The 20,989-nt window shown below is 34.3% G+C and overlaps 1 protein-coding gene across 1 annotated transcript in view; it reads left to right on the top strand.

Annotated features, from left to right (window-relative positions):
* Positions 1–7,600, top strand: part of LOC113065735 (copine-9-like) — a 38,888-nt gene extending 31,288 nt beyond the window's left edge. The window contains exons 13-21 of the mRNA XM_026237227.1: positions 48–101; positions 204–265; positions 1,993–2,039; positions 2,212–2,393; positions 3,517–3,644; positions 5,360–5,462; positions 5,563–5,620; positions 5,705–5,778; positions 6,841–7,600. Of these exons, the coding sequence (XP_026093012.1) occupies positions 48–101; positions 204–265; positions 1,993–2,039; positions 2,212–2,393; positions 3,517–3,644; positions 5,360–5,462; positions 5,563–5,620; positions 5,705–5,778; positions 6,841–7,029 (897 nt within the window). The 3' untranslated portion in view covers positions 7,030–7,600. The remainder of the gene's footprint in view (positions 1–47; positions 102–203; positions 266–1,992; positions 2,040–2,211; positions 2,394–3,516; positions 3,645–5,359; positions 5,463–5,562; positions 5,621–5,704; positions 5,779–6,840) is intronic.
* Positions 7,601–20,989: the final 13,389 nt, after the last annotated feature.

Below are 20,989 nucleotides of genomic sequence, written 5' to 3' on the forward strand. Positions count from 1 at the left end.
TATTCCTTTCAGCCATGCTTGATGGGTGTCTTTTTTGTTTCTTTCAGGTTCTGAATCCCAAGAAGAAAGGCAGGAAAAAGAAATACGTCAACTCTGGCACGGTACGTGTGAATGGATCACCTGTCAAGCGCTCTCCTCTTCTGATTTATTTTCATAATGACTTCCATTATCTCTCCTCTCTCTCTCTCTTTCACTCTCTCTAGGTAACACTTTTGTCCTTCAAAGTGGAATCGGAGTACACATTTGTGGACTTCATTCGAGGAGGGTGAGTGCCCCTTAAAAGGCATTGGATATATTAGGCTGGAGAAAGATGCAGATTTACTGGTTAGAGGGCAACTGGAATAGGCATGCATGGAAACCATTTGTGGAATTATGATTAGTCAATCTGAATATGCTGAGTTAAAGACAATACCAATAAAACCAGAGTGGATCTTAATGTCATTGAGCTTTCAGGACAGTTCACTTACCATTTTCCAGCAGGTGTTGAATACTGACACATACTGTAGAATAGAATAGAAAGGAAGCATAGGAGATGTTTTTTTGATGACAGCCTAGTTATGGTTATGTGCTTCAACGATAAACCCAGTAATGGTGAAATAGTTTGATTGAGCATATACAAATTAAGGCTGTCAAAATGATGTATTAATATAATGTGATAGTTAAAAAAAATTACCATAACTGGAGCCATGCAAGCATTCAAGCCTTCATGTTTTTGAAAGTCAGCAAGAAACCTGGCTCCCCAAACCATGCTTTCTGAGAGCAGGCAATAAAAATGAGTAAGAAGCATGTTTAATCAGTTTACAGCCCTAATAAAAAATGAATTAAAGTCTACAGCAAACATCACAAACTCATTTCCAGACAATTCAAGAGTCAAGGCAATGATTCAATAAACAAGTACAGAATATCATACCATATGCTTGCCATTTAATTACAGCTAGACTTTTAATTATGCACTGACTTGATAAAAAACATATGCTTGTATATTTTAAACGCACAAAAAAAGATTATTCATTGATTAATTGATTTAGCATGTGCAGGTTAGAAACATTTTGACAATTTGCTCTGAAGTTTGATTTCAAGTTTCTGCATAATTTATAAGTGCACTTTGATAGCTATATATATATATATATATATATATATATATATATATATATATATATATATATATATATATATATATATATATATTATATATATTTTTTATTTGTCTATTATAAATTTGCATATACAGTGGCATTCAAAAGCTCAATGTTGAAAATCAATTGAATTTAAACCTGGAAATAAACCAAGTATAAATATTTTGAACATTTAACAAATACATTTTGATGCAGATGAATTCAAATGAATTGGAGATATCTGGACTATAATATTTAGACTCTGATTTTTTTCTAGGCTACTAATCAAATGTGTGACAATGAGTATGCATACTCCTTTGTACTAAAGGTCAGGTGTCTTGCTATCTTTGTTTTGTTCTTGATAGCTCAAGCACTGCTGTCACTAAAACAAAAGAGAGACTAAATTAATACTGAGATCTTCTGAAGTTGATCGGTTAGGTTCTTTCTAAAATGCTGATAATAATAATTGTAATGTGCAATCAATCAATCAAAAGCATCTGGAATAAGAAGCAATCAGAAGTCTGTACATTTTTTTTTTATATGTTCTTGAAAAAGTTCCTTGTAATTTGATTAAGTGTAACATTTTCTGTATTAAAACAGAATTTATTCCTGTGCGGGCAAAGCTGAATTTTCAGCAGCCATTACTCCAGTCTTCAGTTTATGTTAAAAACAGTTGTGCTGCTTAATATTTTTATTCTTTAAGATTCTTTGATGAATACAATGTTCAAATATATATAATTTTTTGCATTTTTTTTTTCTTTTGTAATTTCTTATGTAACATAATAAATGTCTTAACTTTCACTTTTGATCAATTTAGTGAGCCTTGTTGAATAGAAGTCTTAATTTCTTAAAAAACTCTTTTGGATGTTGAAAACAGAACCCAGCTGAACTTCACTGTAGCCATAGACTTCACCGCCTCTAATGGTAAGACCATCTTCATTCACTGAAATACAACAACATAAGCAATTGTGTTTATGTTTGTGTGGCATGTGATTGTCTCCTGTCTGTTTTAGATTTAGAGCTGGGCGCTGATGTAAGTGACCATGATGTCTTTGCACTTCTGTCTAAACTTGATTTGATTGATATCTGAACGCAGGAAACCCATCACAGCCGACATCGCTCCACTACATGAACCCGTATCAGCTGAATGCGTATGCCATGGCCCTTAAAGCCGTGGGGGAAATCGTCCAGGATTATGACAGTGACAAACTCTTCCCTGCCTATGGCTTTGGAGCTAAACTTCCTCCTGATGGCAAGATCTCTCATGCTTTTCCCCTGGTGAGGAACAGCTTGAAAAGAGCCATCATTAACCCCTGTAAAGCCTGACATATGAAATAATAGTTAGAAAAATATCTTAAAAATAACCTTTAAACTAAATATAAAAAAAACGTAAAAACAGAAAGTTTGCATGTGTCCTTTTTTGAGTATAATGTTATTGATAATGATATGTCAGGCTTTTATTGCTCATATAGTATGATACAGGAGAATATAGAGCTCATACTTGAGAAGAAAAGAAACATACATTTTATGTAGAGGCCCAAACTGTGCAAAAATATGCAATTTGGTGTAATTGCTGATATTTATTTAGCCAGAAAGTAAGATCAAATTCTGATAGCTTGAACTGCAAGTTAATGAGAACATTATAACAGCAATTTCCCAGTTATATGTCTTATAAGATTATATTTAAATGCTTTGTTTTATGATCCAACTCTGTGGTTTTTATTGTGGAGGTAAAATAAATGCAAATATTATGACTGATAGATGCACAAATAAATGTTCCTTAAAAAGCTTGATTCATCATATTTGATTTTCAGCTGCTTTAGTCCAGTAAGTGTTAATCTCGAAATATTACTAACAATTTAAAAAGGTTTGGTCATGTTGATAATTTAAAGGAGATTTGTGTATAAAATATCATACAGTAGGGTTTATAGGGTTTAAAAAACACAATAACATTACAGTATAATTGGGTGGTTAAATGAATTTGCTAAAATGCGAAGTCTGTCATCATTTACTCACTATGTCATTCCAAACCTGTGTGAAATTTTTATGAATCTTTTTTTCTAAAATGGACAACATGTTGACTTTCATTTTCAAGACAGTTAAAATAAAAAATTTTTTGTTCCACAGGATAAAGTAAGGTTTATAACAAGTTTGGAATGACAAACAATAACAGCATTTTCATTTTTGGGTGAACTATCCCTTTAAAACACAATCCACTCAGACATTATATTCATTATTAAAGATAAGCTATGCTGTCATGCATTTTTAGCTTTGAACATCGCATATAACAATATAAAATATGCCTCAGCCAGTAAGTCAGAAATGACTGATGTTATTCCTCATGTGTTAGATATGAACTTGTGGTAATCTTCTGGAATGCATGTGTATCTTGACCTCGTAGAACTCCGACTGTGAGAATGCAAACTGCGTCGGCATCGAAGGCGTGCTGGAGGCTTACTATGACTGTCTCCGGAAAGTGCAGCTCTACGGCCCCACCAACTTTGCTCCTGTCATCAACCAGGTGGCACAGTAAGCTAAACAGTTCTCCTGCAATTGACACAAGGTTGAGCTCTCTCTCTGTCCCGCTCTTTTTTCTGCCTCTGCTGCAAGCTGGACTCATTCCTGTCACTATCCACTCGTTATTCACTCTAAAGCCTGTCCACTCTCCACACAAATGCACTTTCACGCACACGCGCTCCAAAGACTCCTCCAGAATTCTGCGTTTGACTAACACTTCACTCAGTGTACCTGCTGCTCAGATGCAGTGAAGGTCTGATGTTTACCACGCAGAAAAAAAAACAAAAAAACGTTTTAAAAGGACATATCATGGAAAACAAGTTTCTTGTTAGTTTGTGTAGTTTGTGGACTACTATGTATCCAGTCTGATAATTTACTGAAACTGAACTGCAGAAATGGATCATTAGAAATCAGCCTGGTTGTAATATTAAGCCAGAAAGTGTCAAAATTATAGTAGCAAAAACAACCAATTAATGTAAAGGGTTCAAGAGTTTAGTGCAAGAAAGTTAGGGGAAATGTTTTAGATAGAATATAAAATGTATGTATGCATTTATTTATAATAAAGCTACAAAATTAGGGATGCACAGATATACAATGAAAAAAAAATAGTTACTTCAAAATAATTTTTACTCAAATTGCTAGTAAATTTCTAAATTAATTACAACAAAAAGGCAAGTAACACACTGAATAAATGCTTAATAATAAATAATTACTTTAAAAAATGTTAAGTATAAAGACTGAAATAATATTTTCTGAAAACATAAAATAGTATTTTCTTTTTCTTGCTGTTTCATTTACAATTGATAAAAAATTGTTTTAGTTTTGATTAAAGATTATTTAATAATAATAATAATAATAATAATAATAATATATGATTACATTTAAAATACATAATGTTATTAATTAATTGATATTCATGATAACATTAAAATTTCATGATCGAATTGATAAAAACATGGATAGCTAGCACTCTTTAAATGTGGATCAGAAGAAGAATGTAGGGGTTTGAATTGAAAAATGAATATCTTATCTGCTTCAAAATCACGTATGTCGTGCAGCGCTCGTCACACAACCTGACAAAAGATCCAAACCTTCTACACACTCGTGAAGGGGCTTTTAATTGCCCTTTTCAGTTTCAAGGCTTCTTCAAATCCAGCTAAATCTCTCAATCTGAAGAAAATCAAACTCCCAGAACTGCAAAGCTGCTTTAAGAGGCAGATATTGATCGGCCGCTGCTGAAGTGGTCAACTTTTCAGAGTTGGTACGAGTCTCCTCTCTCAGACGTGCCATGACTGAGACAATATCTGGAGGTGGTTATGAGGGTCGGTGGACTGGAAGGAATAGACAGATTTAATAATGAAAGTTCAGAAAAAGGCTTAGATAGAATAACATGTATTTTACCAGGTATTTCTAGTGATATGCTGGGACATAAAATCATTATCTCCAAATTTTTTGCAGGGCTTGTTAAGTCATATAGCGACCAAACCCTTAACTCTTAAGTATGCTCTTCTTTTTTTTTTGTAACCCAAAGCCATTTCTAGGAATTAGAATATTTGTTTGCACTTGGGCCAGTTAGAAATCACCCATAATAATATAGCAACTGTTTAGAAATGTACTAGTTCTAGTGCAACTACACATACTGAAGCATTTTCCGTTTCTGAGAAGTAATGTTCTTGTTTTGCTTAAATATAGAGGCTTTTAACTCTTAGTGTACTGTAAATCCTCAGGTGTGCGTCAGAGGTGACAGATGGCTCTCAATACTTCGTGCTGTTGATCATCACAGACGGTGTCATTTCCGACATGGTACAGACTAGAGAAGCTGTGGTCACCGTGAGTCATTTTTGCTTGTTAGACCGTCACAATGTTCTGTAGATACAATGAATGTTAGCAGGACACTGATCACATACTGCCGCCCCTTCCCTGTTTACAGGCGGCGTCTCTGCCCATGTCAGTCATAATTGTAGGAGTTGGCCCGGCTGAATTTGATGGTGAGCTTATGCCACTTCGAAAAGAGATGCTTTCAAAACAGGAATATGATATGTGATGTAACTGTTCTCGTGGTAATGTAACAGCAATGGAAGAGTTGGATGGAGATGAGGTCAGGGTGTCCTCCAGGGGACGTGCTGCTGAGAGAGACATTGTCCAGGTACATAATGTTATTCATCTTTATGTGGTAATTTTGGTCTTTTTTCAGTTCTAATAAAAACAAAATAATGTTTTCCTTTGTATGTAATATTATTTAATAAGTTATTAATGTTATATTAAATAATAATTTGTTACTTTTTATTTTTCTATCATTTTTATTTTTTACTGCTTTTTGTCTGTTTGATTCATTGTTTAGTTAAATCAAAAGCCTTTTTTTATCTTCAATACTGATTTTTTTTTTAAAGCTTCAGAAATGTTGCAAAGTACAACAATCAGGACAAGCAAACAGTAAACATGCAGCAATGTAGCATGGCAGATAAAAGACAATTATTAGAACGAGAATTGAGAAAAAAAGTGGTTTTAATATGTTGCACATTCCACAAACATTTTTTTCTAAAGTTTCTAAAGTTTTTTTTTGTAAGTTTCAGTGCAGTAAAAATATAAATTTATGCCCAGAATAAATTTAACATGATACATTTAGCTCATTTTTTATTTGCTTTTTTTTTTTTAAATTAGGTTTCAGTTTTTAAATAAGTAATTACAGTAAGTGATTTTGATAAATTATATAAACTTAATATTATTTGTAGTATTTTTTTTTACCACTTACCTTACATTTTTTTTGTGAAATTAAAAAGCCTTTTTTAAGTTTGAATAGTGAAAAAACACTTGACTGAAACCTTAATAAATTTAACATGATCAGTTTAGCTCTTTTTATTTAAAATTGTTTTAATTATGTTCAACTAAATAATAACAATAAGTGGTTTTGCCAAGTTAAATAAGTTAGTCTTTGGTATCCATTGACTTTTTAAAGGTTTAGAGACAAATATATTTGTTCTTAATGTGAATACTACTAATAGATGTCACTTTACTATTGTCCCTCATATTAATATTAAATTAAATAATATTTTTTGTTTGTAGATAGATTTTATATATTTATTTTTTATTTATATAATTATTCTAATATTATAATATAATTTTCTTTAAGCACTTACCTTATTTATTATTTTTATGTGCAATTAAAAAGCTTTTTTTTTTTTTATCTAATTCATCTCTGTATTACTAGTTTGTGCCATTCCGGGACTACATCGACCGATCCGGGAACCAGGTGCTCAGCATGGCCCGACTGGCCAAGGACGTACTGGCTGAGATACCCGACCAGCTGCTGTCGTTCATGAAGAGCAGAGGCATTGAACCCAGACCAGCCCTCTCCCCCTCCCCCTCTCCCACACCACAGATAAACGTCCACCTCTGATCCCAGAGCAGTATTTTACTCTAAAACACAGCTATATGTTCACATCTGAAACCCCCGGCTCCATCACTGGGGATGCACCTTTTTACTTTCCGCATCGGTTAGCAGTAGCACATAATGTAGTTACAATAATAATCAACTGAAATCAGGAACACGTTAATGTAAGTGTGTGGTGTTAATCTTTATAACCAGCCAGTGATCAATCAAAAACACAACAGTTTGTGTTGACTTTGGGAGTATAAAGGGGCTGAATTTACTGGAAAGAAATGTCTAGGTCATATTTCCCCCCAAAATCTAAAGGTGAGAAAAGCAATAAAATAAAATTGTACATAAAATACAATTTACATGAATTCAAATGAACCCCATATACAGTTCATCAACCTAAAATTATTTAACTTATTTACTGAAGTTATATTATAAATTTATAATTACAACTATATCTAGGACAATTGTATTAAATTGTCATGAAAAAAGTCAAAATGAAGAAAGAAATTAATCCTTAAAAGAGAATTTCCAGAAATATGGTACACTTTGGTATTTGATAACTATTAGACAAATATTATAATAAATAATAACACAATTATTTTCTGACATATAATTTTTTTATTTTTTAATTATTGAATATTTAGAATTATTAATATTACATGAAATAATAATTTATATTACATACATTTTATTTTTTACCACTTACCTTACATTTCTAGTGAAATCAATATGCCCTGATTAAATTAAATATGTTTCATATTTTTTTCTCCTTTTTTATTGCTTTAATTGTTTTTAAGTAAATAATTACACTGGTTTTGATTTGGATATGTTAAACATTCCACAAATATAGCACAGTTTAGTATCACATGACTTTTAAAAAAACTTTAGAGAAATTTAGACTTTGTTGAAATATCATCTGGACATTTCTTACTAAAATTTCCCCAGGAACACGAGACTGTGTTTTCTCACACCTGGCAGAGACAGACGGAGCGTGTGGTTGCACAGACTGTGCTGTACGCTGAAATGCCCAACAACGCATGCACAGGTCACCTTTAACATCATCATCTTTAGATATTTCATGTCGTTTCTTAGGCTAAGATCATTTTCTCATTTTTTTCACTGGCTGAATTAGTTGCGCCTGCACACTCTTGAGTGTGTAAATATTTTCTAATTTGTGCCCGAATTTGAAAGGAGCTAATAAGTAGCTACATGTGGCAGAAAAACAGATGCCTGTGCGGGAACATTGACGCACTCGGAGTCTTCCGCACAACTCGAGTGGATGCAGCTAATTACCTGCAGAAACAGAGGTGCCAATCAGTGCAATTCAACCAGAGAGAGGAAGATTGAGGGAAGAAATATCCAGAGTGCAATCAGCAGAGGTTAATGGGCACAGGAGATAAGCAGGCGTATGGTGTGACAAAGATAAATCAGGTGATCAGCAGAACTACATGAAAAGGGGGGGATTTTTTTAAATGCAGGAACAAAGGTGGATTTTACAGGTGAATCTCATGGAGAAACGTCTGGGTCATACTTTACCCCAAATCGAAAAAGGACCAATAAGATTTCATGCATTGTGACATTTTTATGACATTTCTTCTTCTCTTCCTTATTCTCATGACTATAACTTCTAAATACTGTTAAATGACCAGACCCAATTATTATTATTATTTTTTAAAATTCAGTACATTGAATGCTATCTTTATATACACTTGCAATTGCACTTTAAAAATAAACTTTTTAATTTAAATTAGGTATGCACTATACTGTATATTGGTACCTTAATGATTACTGGTTAATGTTGAATATTTAATTGTACATCCTTTTTTTTGCCCATTTCAATTACTTTTGGTTTTTCTTATGCTCACCTCAAGTTTATATTTAAAAAAAAAAAACAATAATTAAAACACTAATGTCTGTCTTCAACTAATATATAATTAAATATCTGTTTTTCAGATTGTACATTATAAGTGTTTACAATGTTGTGATGCCTAAATTCACTTGTAGCATTTACAATATTTTATTTTTATTACGTGTTTTATTTTGAATGCCTTTAGACAAAATATTTTTGCATTTTAGTATCAATATCGGTTTCATATATAAGTTATCGGCTATAACATGTAAATGATTGTTTAAATAGTAAAAAAAATCATAGTTAACATTGGCGCATAGCTAATTAAAAAAAATTTCGAATTGATATTAATATGCTCCTAACAGGTAGAAAATAATGTCACAATGCAAAAAACACAATTGTCCTAAATATAGGCTTGTTTTTTTCCTAACTTTTGAATTGGGGATGACGCATGACCTGGACATTTCTTGATCTTTTTGTGGGGTTCACCCTTGCGTACACTGCCATGTTGAAAATTTCATTCCAATAATGATTGTAGACTCACTGAATGTTTGCAGAGATAGGAACATTCCGGTAAAATCTTTTATTTTTCCATTGTTTCATTTTGCTGTACATAATGAATAGTGCAATAACCTTTGACATGCATTATTGCATCTCACCACAATTTATGGCTGTATTTCCATCACATCCCTTGTTGCTGTGAACAAAATATTGCTTCAGATACTTTCCAGTTGAATACCGTTTTCTCCATATTTATAAATACTATAATCTGTCGGAAATGTTCTAAATGTTGCTCAACTGTAGATTTGAATGATATTTGTTCCATAGTTAAGGCCGATATGGTAAACAGCTGCTTGTGCCAAAGTGCTACCATGTAAAACATTCCTGCCAAGGTTGTGTATCGATTTGTGTGAGGAAAAGATCTTCCTTTTATATCTCTCTGTCGTGTTTTTAATAAAGCATGAGCGTCTTGTGTTGACTTCTGAGGAATTTACCATGGCTATTCACAGGATGGTGTGCGTATGTGAACCTTGTCAATCTCTGTTCATTTTAATTGCATGGAAAAGAGGAACTAGGACATTCTCCGGAATATCTTCTTTTTGTCTTTCCCTCAAGACGTAACGTCATGCAAGTTTTGGTATGATATGAGGGTGAGTAAATCATGAAATGTAATTTTATTTATTTTAGTGATCCAACACTTTAACGTGTTTCCACCCCACGTGTTTTGTTTATGTGCTGATTGTTCAGTTGAATAGCAGTACAATTTGTGACCAACCGTAATTACCAATCCTGATGACAACTATTCGAGAAGTCTGTATGTTAGATTCTGTTTACCATCTGTTCATCTTTTGGAATTCTAATGTAGCTCTTTGGCTGTTAACTGGCACCTGGTGGTGAATATATAACTTTTTATTCCCTCTATTTGCATGTGTGTGTAGGAAGGGATGGATGTGTCAGTCAGCATAGGTAAAAGTTGAGAAGATACAAGTTATACTCTGAGAATATGACAAAGCATTACTAAAGCAAGTAAAGTATAATGCATGGCTAGATTTTAATACACGACCTGGAGGCCAAGTATACCATAGTCATATGCCAGCATTGCCAAGTTAAAGCTGTTAATGATGTTTGCAGAGCAATATTTGAACGGAAAGGTAAAAATGGTTAGCTCTTGCATCCTGCTCTCTTCAAATTAGATACAGACATGAAGTAGTGCAGTAAGATCACATTTCTTTGAATTAATTGTCGATAAATCGACCAATCGAGCGAGAGGAAGAGAGAGAGATGATGATGATGACATTTGTCTGAGTGAGCATCTGCCCGTCTCTCTCTACAAGTAATGAAGCTGCAGGTTTAGTTAGGCTACTTAAACAGTATTTTTACCTCCTCGTTGCTGAGGAATAGAATGCAGCGATCCAGTATCTAAGCTATTTTATTAATAAATGTTGCGAGGCAACATGTTTCTGTGCTCATGCATGCCTCTCTCTCTCTCTGTGTGTGTGTCAATGAAATCAGCACATTAATACAGAACGGTGAATAAACTGACTTAGAACTACCTATGCATTAAATGGCTTTAATGCATACCTGCCTGCCAATCAGAATCAAGTAAACAGACAGACCATGGTATAAAAAAACAGCCTCAACAAACACAAACGCCCATAATAATTTACATTTATTCATTTAGCACTGCATTGCATCCTCTAACTGCAATGTATGATGTTTGAGAGTGAATTGGATCGCAAACCATGTTCCTAGACCTCATTAGTCAGCTCATCTTGCTATAGGGACAAGTCTCTAGTGGTGATCAGTGTGAAGTATTGATTGTGTGTGATGCTCAAGGGTCTCTTGACATCTTCTGGAGATCTCTAGAACTTACCGTCTGTCCTCAATGTCGGCTTGTGGGTATGCACATTTCATTCTACCGCCTATGACAGGAAGGGATTTAAATTTGTCACAATTTACTCACCTTCATGTATCTACAATCCCATAGAACACAAAAAGGGACATTTAGAAGAAACTATGAGATGTCAAGCTCCAAAACAGCACCAAAAAGTAGTCCATATGACTAGAGTGCTACATTTCATGCCATAGGATAGTTTTGTCTGAGAAACAGACCAAAAGTTGTATTGTTATTCTTTTTTTCTCTCATAACCAATTTTGAAAATGTGGTAGCATGATGTGTACACGCTTAAAAATAAGGTTCTTCAAAAAAAAGGTTCTTTATTGGCTTCATTGCATAAAAGATTCTTTATAGTAGAAAAGTATTCTTTAGATGATTAAAATTATTCACACTAAGAAATATTGGTTCTTTTAAAAACTTTTTATGAGTGTATCATATGATTCATGGCTTGCCTGTTTTAAAACCAACTATCGAACGTATCTTGGGGACGATATGCCTGGCAACACGTTTGCTGTTCTCAGTTGATTTCATCAAATCAAACATTTCCCCTGCAGACAGATACCGCGCGCGTGTGTTTTATGTACAGTAGGTACTATTCTGGCTCTCCTCTCTTTCTCATGGGTCTTCTCCGAGGATTCAAGTCCTCCAGCGTTTCTCCCACATGGATCTCGATGAGTAAACATCTCCGGAAGGCTAAGTTTACCCACACACTTCTCCAGCACCTACTGTATACAATATTCTCACCAATCCTCCTCAGAGAGACAGAGGAGGGTATATACATTACTGGAGAGGAACATGTTGTTCGATCACTGTCCTCTAGTGGTAACAGAAAACATTTACAAAGTGCAAGTTCTTAGCAGTGCATGCTAAGGCACGTTTGTATTGGAGGTTAAGGGTTCTTCAGCCCCATATTTAGCTATACTTTGGGGACAGATTTCCTCAGAAGTGACCTTCATTTGACACAACCTACTTTTGGGAATGTTTGGGGATATTCCCATTTGAAAAAACAAAAACACCCGGGGTTTTTACTTCTAAAAAATGCAGTTTTTTTTTGGACTGCATGTTTAGGGTTTGTTTGTGGTAGCTACAACTAAATGAGCATTTACTTAAAGTTTAGCTCTTTTTCTCTTTCTCAATGGAGAGAAGGCAAAAGAAAAACACATACAAAGAGGCCACTGTATCTTTACAACTGACTGTTGCATTATCTCAATGCAACTACTTCCATTTCCTTCGGATTAGATAATGTTTGGAGCTATAAGATAATGATCATAACTGAAAAACTTACCACAGATTGATCAACCACAGCAGAGGACGTTTGGGAGATGGTGAAGAGGCAGATCCACTGTGATGAAATTGCTTGAAGGGAAAGACTCTTTACTGCTTCTCATTAGAGCTGAGACCTTTGTGGTGCTGTCGAGGAACATCTTGCACAACCCAGCTCCGAAACCACAAAGGAATCCATAGGGGTCTGGATCAGCATCCAGTGCTGCAATAAAAAGGCAATTAAAAGCCATGTGTGAGGAAAGTTATGTCGGCAAATCAATTGCGCTGAATAACTCAGTCTGAATCTTCCTGTTGTTTTCTTCTTAGGAACAGAGAAAGTTTTCCAGATTTAACTGAAACCGTTTACGTTTTCTGATTTGCTGTCACAGATTTTAACAGTAGGTATTCTCCACCCAAACATGCAAATTCTGTTAACATTTACTCACCCTCATGCACACCCTGTATGAACATATTTTGTATTCTGCAGAACATGAAAGAAGTTATTTTTGAAGTTACATTGGAAACCAAACAACATTGAAGCCCACTGACTTCTAATAGACAAAAAACCCGCAGAGACATTTCTTCTTTTATGTTGCACAGAAGAAAGTCATTCTTACAGGTTTGGAATGAAATGAAGGTGAGTAAATGATGAAAGATTTGCAATTTTTTTTTTCTTTTTTTACTTTAACCGCACCCTATGTCAGCAAACTTTATGACAGCAATATTGAACACACAAAATGATTGATAGGCAAAGAGTGTTTTCTCAGGATCTGTTTTTTTTAAGGGATATTCTATTAAAAATTGAATAGCATCTGTAGTATTGTAAGGCTACATATGCAGTCTTAAATATAAACTTTAAAGCCAAAAATAAAATTTGAATGGATCCATGAATTGTCTGGATTGTGAAAAGTGGTTTCTATTTGGCAGGTGATTAGGGACTGGATTATGCTACATGAAAAGGTCATTTGAGAATTAGAGTGATTTTAATCATATTTTTAAATTATATATATAAAATAAATCAGTAATTTTAGTTTGTGATATTATATATAGTACATTAACATTGCAACACATTATTTTAGTATCATTGAGATACTATTATAGTTATTAATATTTTGAATAACTTGTAATTTTTCGATTTTCATTTAAATTAAAGCAATTTTGTTGGGTTTTTGTCTTTTTTGTTGTTGTCTTTTTTATTTTTTTACATCAAGATAAACTAGGATAAATGCCCCAGCAATAAGTTTAAATGAAGTGTCATTAAATAAAGTGTTAATTTCTATTATTTAATTAAAGTTTATTTTACTGCATATAGCAACCAATGTTTAGTTTTTGTTAACTATAGCAACCCTGATTATAGGAAAGGAAACAAAGTGAGGTCACATTTGATTTCATGCAAGTCTAAATGTGAAATATGAATCTAAATTCTCAATTAGTAAAGACTGTGACAATTTGCAACCATGACATAAATCTCCCAAACTTCAAAATATTATTATTTTTTCAACTACAATTTCACATTGCCTTAGTGGTGCATTACAATGCTGAATTACAAAAATGCATTAGATCCTTTTAAAACCTAAACAGCTTTCCATCTGAACTTACATATGCCTAAAATGTCATGACAATGTAAAATGTCTTTTTTCACTGGATGAGATAATGGTTGGAAAAACTGATGAAAGCACACAATTCTAGAGCTCTCACCAGGGGAGCAGCACTCGAGCACAACATAAGTGACGTCCCAGGACACGAGGGTACCAGAGTTTACTCATAAATGCAAGTTCTTGTTACACAAGCTCTCGTTACACAGGAGGTGCCTGAGCTTCTGAGAAATATTGTCTCCTGGGCCTTGAGGAGGTGGCGGGGTGGCTCTAGAAGAAATATGGTGTCGTTTACCAATCCTGATCAAACTAGCTGTTTTCCATCTTGACCTGTTTCCCATTACCAGCAACAACTGGCTGGCTTGGCGAAAAACAGCTTGTTTCATCATCTGTGCAGAGAATGTAAGCAGTGAAGAATGGATATTCATGCATTTTATTATTAGCTCACACTAAATACAAACACTTAATGTCTTGTGCATTCATAGAAAAAAAAAATATAATTTAGTATAGGCAACATCTCCAGTCAGATTGATTACGCACACTGCTAAGTTGCCTGTGGACTGATGGTGTTCATGTGTTTATATATTTTTCAATTTATTTATTTGCGCTGGAAAAGTAACAGCGGGACAGCATCATTCAGGCCCGTGAAGCTTCGTCTGCTTTAACGAGGGAGCGGAAAGAAATAAGGCAAACATGTGTAGAAAATGGAAGGTTTTAAAGAGGCTGAAACAAAAACTGTTTGTCAGAATATAGCAGTAGGTCAGACGTGAGCTTAGCTCAGGGAAACTGGGCAAATATCAGCATAGCCTCGGAGGGAGACGGACGTGTGTACTCAGCTTCTGGTGAAGTGCGCTCTCTGTCAGTGGGAAACAATGATAGAAGATTTGGCTGCATGTTTCCACTTACCTAACCACTAACTGCTTTTATGTAACAATGCGTTTGAAGTCATTTTTTCATGACGATGCAGAAAAAGACGCCTCAGAATTGTTTGCTAAATAAATAGCGTTAGTGTCGCTGCTATAAATTGCTATATGTTTTCTGGAACAATGTTATCAATCCTCACCACATACTTCTCTACCTCAAACTCTGTTAATATTCTTGGCGCCTTTAAACTAAACAAGTGTTAGTTTGTGACTTGTGCATTACTGCATTGGTTTGGAGCTGTTCTTAAAGCGATAATTAGCTCAAAATTGAAACCCAATTAACCAGTTATTAACAGATTTTTAGATGCATTATTAAATAGGATTGCAATGAGCTTCTTTCTTCTTTCAGACAAACACACTCTGAGTTGAAGGGAAAAAAATAATATTCTCCCAAGACTTATAATTGTAGTGATTGCTGGTCGAGATTTTGAAGCCCCAAAAAGTGCGTAGATCTGTCATAAAATACTACTCCACATGACTCTGAGGGGTTATAATAAAGGATATTTTTATTTTTCATTTTTCTTTGCTTCAGAGGGCCTTTATTAGCATCAAAATGTTTATATTTACACATACAAATTCAGTTTATGCATTGGTATTTGATTGGTTGTCAGAGCATGAGTCAACAAATCGACATGCTCTAAGGTGAACAAACACGAACAGATATATTATAAATACAGTTTACAAGGAGGGAAGGCAATTTAGTGCTACAGTACAGCCTACAGACCAGGAGAATTGCACTGAAATTGAGAGTTGCACTAGTTACATATAATTTACATAATTGCATTTGATGTGCTTTGTAAGTGTTCAGCCGAGGCTGCTGAGGAGGCAGATGGCCTCTTTTGCTTCTCCTCTCTCAGCCTTCTGATGCTGTGCTTTTAAAGGGAATAGTGTGAATATGGTGCATATGGTTCTGGAAATCTTTTGAGCCAGTCACCTGGTCCAATATCTTTTTCCCCGCTCTGAATACACAGCTATGTTTGCATGCAGAAACAGCCTTTTTGTCCACCTGCTCACTGTTAAAGCCTTGCAATCGACCTACAAATTGTTTACTTTATTGCTATCTGCTGGAATATGAAAAAAGTATTTTAATATTGAAAAATTAACCCCCATCACCTTTAATCAACGTTTGAGCTTTGCCCCCCGGTGTGAGCAACAACAAGGTGATATTAAAAGTATAACAACAGGATGTCTGGCAATGAATATTAAAACAATTCGAGCTCCCCCCGTGACATTAGCATGCTGCTTTAACAGCAGGTTGATTTTCTGTTCAGCCTCGCTGTGTGTGAGAAGAGTGTGTTCCCATCGGCCTGCTGTCTTCACAAGCCCTGCCGAAGTTCAGCGTCTTAGCATACAGGCCCTTATCAGGCATACTAAAGACTTGAATCTCCTAAAAAAGATGAAGTGTGCCATTTTTGAGTGGGTTGGCAGCACTTTTTTGACCTTGAATTTGGATTTTTGCTGAGTATTGACTTTTTCACTTGCATTGGTTCAAAAGATTTATAGAAGAATTCTTAATTTCAGAACAGCTTTTTGTGTGTTTTGGAGCTTGCAGTTGGTCACCATCTACTTTTTGTTTTTCTGGAAAAGAGCAGCCTGGACAATAGCTCAATCAGAAAAATCATACAATTGTTTGAGCGACATGAGCACCGTTTTTGTGTCTTAAAATGCCTTATTAAAAAGTTATATATTAAAGTATTATATAAAAAACTCTAACCCAAAGGTTTAATGCAATAAATGTTACATGACCTACAAAATAATTAATATTTTCTCCGTATTCTTGTGACCTGCGAAAGGCCTCCCATCCCACCTCTCACTGGGGGAGGAAATTAACATGTCCAGGTCGCTGGTATTTATAGGTATGTGAAAGACTTAAATACTTTATTTTGACCCAGAATTCAACCACACAAAAGTTTTCTCCTTTCTTAATGATACCCTGCTAGTGACATTTACATAATAAGTACCTACTGGACTCAAATTATGCTTCCACCCAGCAAATTGAGCTTTTTTAAATTACACTCTATTATTTATGGACTATTAACAACAGTAATAAAAATATGAACAATTCTGATAAAATTAGAGATGTGTTTGTCAGCTGATAATGTTTGGAAGATAGGATCCTTCAGCTGCTGACTTGATTTTGTTGCTGATATGCCTCTGATGTAATAAAGGTTGAACAAGATGACAGATGTTTGACAGTTCAAAGGTCACTAAGGCTTGACTGACAGAAGGATTCAATGGTTCGACAGGATATTTTATTTTATTACAAAGAAAAAGAAATTAAGATATCTTATATTGGATACAAATTATTATACTAGTAATTTAAATAATTGTAACGACAATCATCACAGTAATTAAAAATGCAAAAAGAATATTTTTGTTGACAGAGTTACCAACCCTGATCTCAAAGCAATTCATACATTTTTCGCGAGGTGGCTTATTCGTACAAATTCGTACGATCACACTCGTACAAATTCACACGATTTTTGCCAAATCGTACGTATTTTACGAGTTGCACAATTCGTGTGAATTTGTACGAATGACCTACATCTAACCCCGCCCCTAAACCTAACCGTCACTGGGGTTTAGACAAATCGTATAAAATCGTACGAGTGAGGTCGTCCAAATTCGTACGAATAAGGCACCTCGTAAAATACGTACGAATTGGTCGTGAGATAGCGTTGGTGTTACTGAACAAATAATCCAAATTTATCCTTTTTTTCTCATATATATTAACTCATAATCATAATAATAATTATAATAACGATGAAAATATTCTATATTATGACAACAACAATAATGAATAATAATAACGTTGTTGTTGTTTTCATGTATTAACACCAACAACAATACTCATTGTTGTTTTCTTATTTCTTCCTTATATATTTGTTGTTAATAATGTATCTAAAATGTATTATTATGATAAATACTACTATTAATATTAATGATTAATTACACCAAATAACAATTATTCTAATAATAATATTGATCATTATTATTGTTGTATATAAAGATTTGTTATCATAATTAATAACAACAATAATAACAATGTAACCACAATAATGAAACAGTAGTAATAATAATAATTATTCTTACATATGTTATTTACTATATCTATAGTTATTGTTTTGCTTCTTTGGGACAAAAACAGCAGTGACCCCCTGTGAATATGTTCTTTGAACCCTGGCCACAGAGAGAAAACAGCAGTTTTCATGCTATGTAAGTATACTTGTTGACCAGACTATGGCTAAAAGCGACCTTGAGGACAATCAGAGTGTGCGTGCCCCTTGAACTCAGGGTGTGTTGTTTTTCTGGTATAAACAAACTAAGAAAAGTAATGGACGAGGATTTATGTATCCTGGGGGACAGTTGTGTGTCCTGCGGTGAACTGTGTTGAAAGCGCTAGCCTCTGTCCCCCTTTATGTGTCATGATACAAACTCACATTCATCAACACAACAGTGGTCATTTCCTCTTGTTTTGTCTTTATTTAAAATCTGTGAGGCCTGAAAAAAAAAAATCATATTTTGTAGACACTTTTAATGTTAAAAAGATCCTACGGTCACTTTGTGGAGAGAAATGGCAGGTTATTCTGTTTCATAATGGAAATAAAATGGGTGATCTTGACTTCAAAACTATTGTTGTTTTGAGTTTTAAATAACTCTTTTTTTATTTTAGTTTTTTTGATGTTTAAAGTGTTTGTTTTCATAGAAAAAAATGACAAACAACAGTATATTTGTGTAATCTCATATCACTTGGACACACACAGTCTGGCCTGCTATCACAGGAAGTGGGTGAAAGGCTGTACAGTAATCCTTTAAAGCAGATACAGAAACACTCTTAGATGCTTAACACGTGTAGTAAACGAGAGGAAGTTCAGCAGGGGACGAGCCATGTGGTGAAAACATCTTACATAACATGTGGGTCTCGTCTTGTTTGAGAACTTGCTTCTCTCCAGTCTCTGTAAACATTCTAAAATGGTTCTTTGCAGCACCTTTACGACCCTTTTTTGTCATATATATATATACTGTAGTTGTTCTTAAGTTGACTGTACTTGTTCTTCTTGTTACATTATAGGTTTCTTCAAGTCAGTTTATAGGTTCCAGGCATCATCTGTTACCAGAAGAAGCCCATCTGGATTCTTTCTCCGTCTCTTTTGTAACTACTGAATTTCATAAGGTTCTCCAGCATCCAATGAATATATATATATATATATATATATATATATATATATATATATATACATATATATATGTGTGTGTGTGTGTGTGTGTGTGTGTGTGTGTGTGTGTGTGTGTGTGTGTGTGTGTGTATTATGGGATTATTATCAGGCTATAATTCCTGTTTTAGGAGTATGTTAGTAGATGTCTGCTATAAATCTAGTCTGAGTTTCACTGACAGATTTGACTTTGAGTGGTTGCATCAGAATTAAGTTAATAATAAATAAATCAGCTAATCCAATAGCATTTTTGGATGTTTATTGTCCTGTTCTCGGTAACAATCTGTTATCAGACTCAGAACAATAAGAGTCACTTGGACTCATGACTCAAATTTCCCTGTCTTTCTTGATGTCAGCTGTGTCCTGATGTCTCTTCAGCTGATGGATTCAGTCTGCTTTCTCCTTCTTGGTTCTTCAAGCAGTCGGTGCATGTGTGCAGTTATGGAGAAGTCATAGAGAAGTTTGATTAAGAGATCTGGGTGCCTGGATCTTTGAGTTCCTTGTTCTCTCTAAAACAGCAGATTTCAGACTTCTTAAGACCAAAATCCCCCAAATATAGAGATAATGATGAAGCAACAATGTATATTAAGATTTATTTATACTGTATGGGAATAGTAAAAGATAATATAAAAGAAAGGTGTTTGCTTGATTCACGGTTAATTTGTTAATCATTTATTTATTTACTTTGAAATTTGACATATTTGAGGTGTTTCTGTCTGTTTTTTCTTTTGTTTTGCAGTGTACATCTATGGCAGAGATGCCAACATGTTTTAATACAAAAGGCCAAAATAAAACTTGACTAAGGGTCCATGGGCCAAAAGTTAATTTTGCATAATATATATTTATAAATAAAGAAATAAAGAATATATATATATATTCTCTCTCTATATATATTCTCTATTTTCTTATTATAGTATGGTGGGCCGTATCAAAGGTAATTAAGAGTCAGTTGTGGCCCACGGGCTCTGGCTTGGGCATTTGTGCTCAATATAGTGTCAAATTCTGTATTGCTGCACTATTAATATTGTTAGTTCCTTTATAATAATCATAATAATAAAAAAATCTTAATTTGTGGGTGGCTTTCGATATGCTTAATTAGCAATTGTCCAGTGCAACCATTTTTTAATACTGTTACTAATACTTACAAATTAACACTTTACATGCATGGGCAATTAGACGGGCAGATCAGAAACATACCATACCAAAACTACACCATGTTTAAGAAAGTTCTACACCTCAGACTATGTCTGACCAAAGATATGCTTTCAAGTTCACAGTCACAGAGTCAGTCATGCAGACAAAGGGTTAACTCTCTTCAGCTGACAGGTCTGTGTTTGCCCTCTGTCATTACTTAATCACACGCTGCACAGTACAAGTATCAAAAGCGCTCACTGTTGAGTTTCAAGACCTTTGGGTCTTGTTTGGCTTCTAGCAAACCATATAAAGACAAAATGCATTTTCTGTTAGTAAGCACTGAAGAGGTGAGTGAGTTGAGATTGATTTGATCCCTCTACTAAAAATACACTGTGTGACTTCATATAGCCACAAGTGGAAAACAACACCTCGTGTGTAAACTGCTTCCAAGAGGATCCCTAACAAAACTTTTTTGTCTATTGACTATTAATATAATGTGATTGTTTGATTAATCTGTTTCATTAAAGGAATAGTTTATTTAAAAATAAAAATTTGCTGAGAATTTCCTCACCCTTAGGCCAACCAAAATGTAGATGAGTTTG

Source organism: Carassius auratus, chromosome 48 (assembly GCF_003368295.1).
Source record: "Carassius auratus strain Wakin chromosome 48, ASM336829v1, whole genome shotgun sequence".
In the NCBI taxonomy this organism is placed as follows: domain Eukaryota; kingdom Metazoa; phylum Chordata; class Actinopteri; order Cypriniformes; family Cyprinidae; genus Carassius; species Carassius auratus.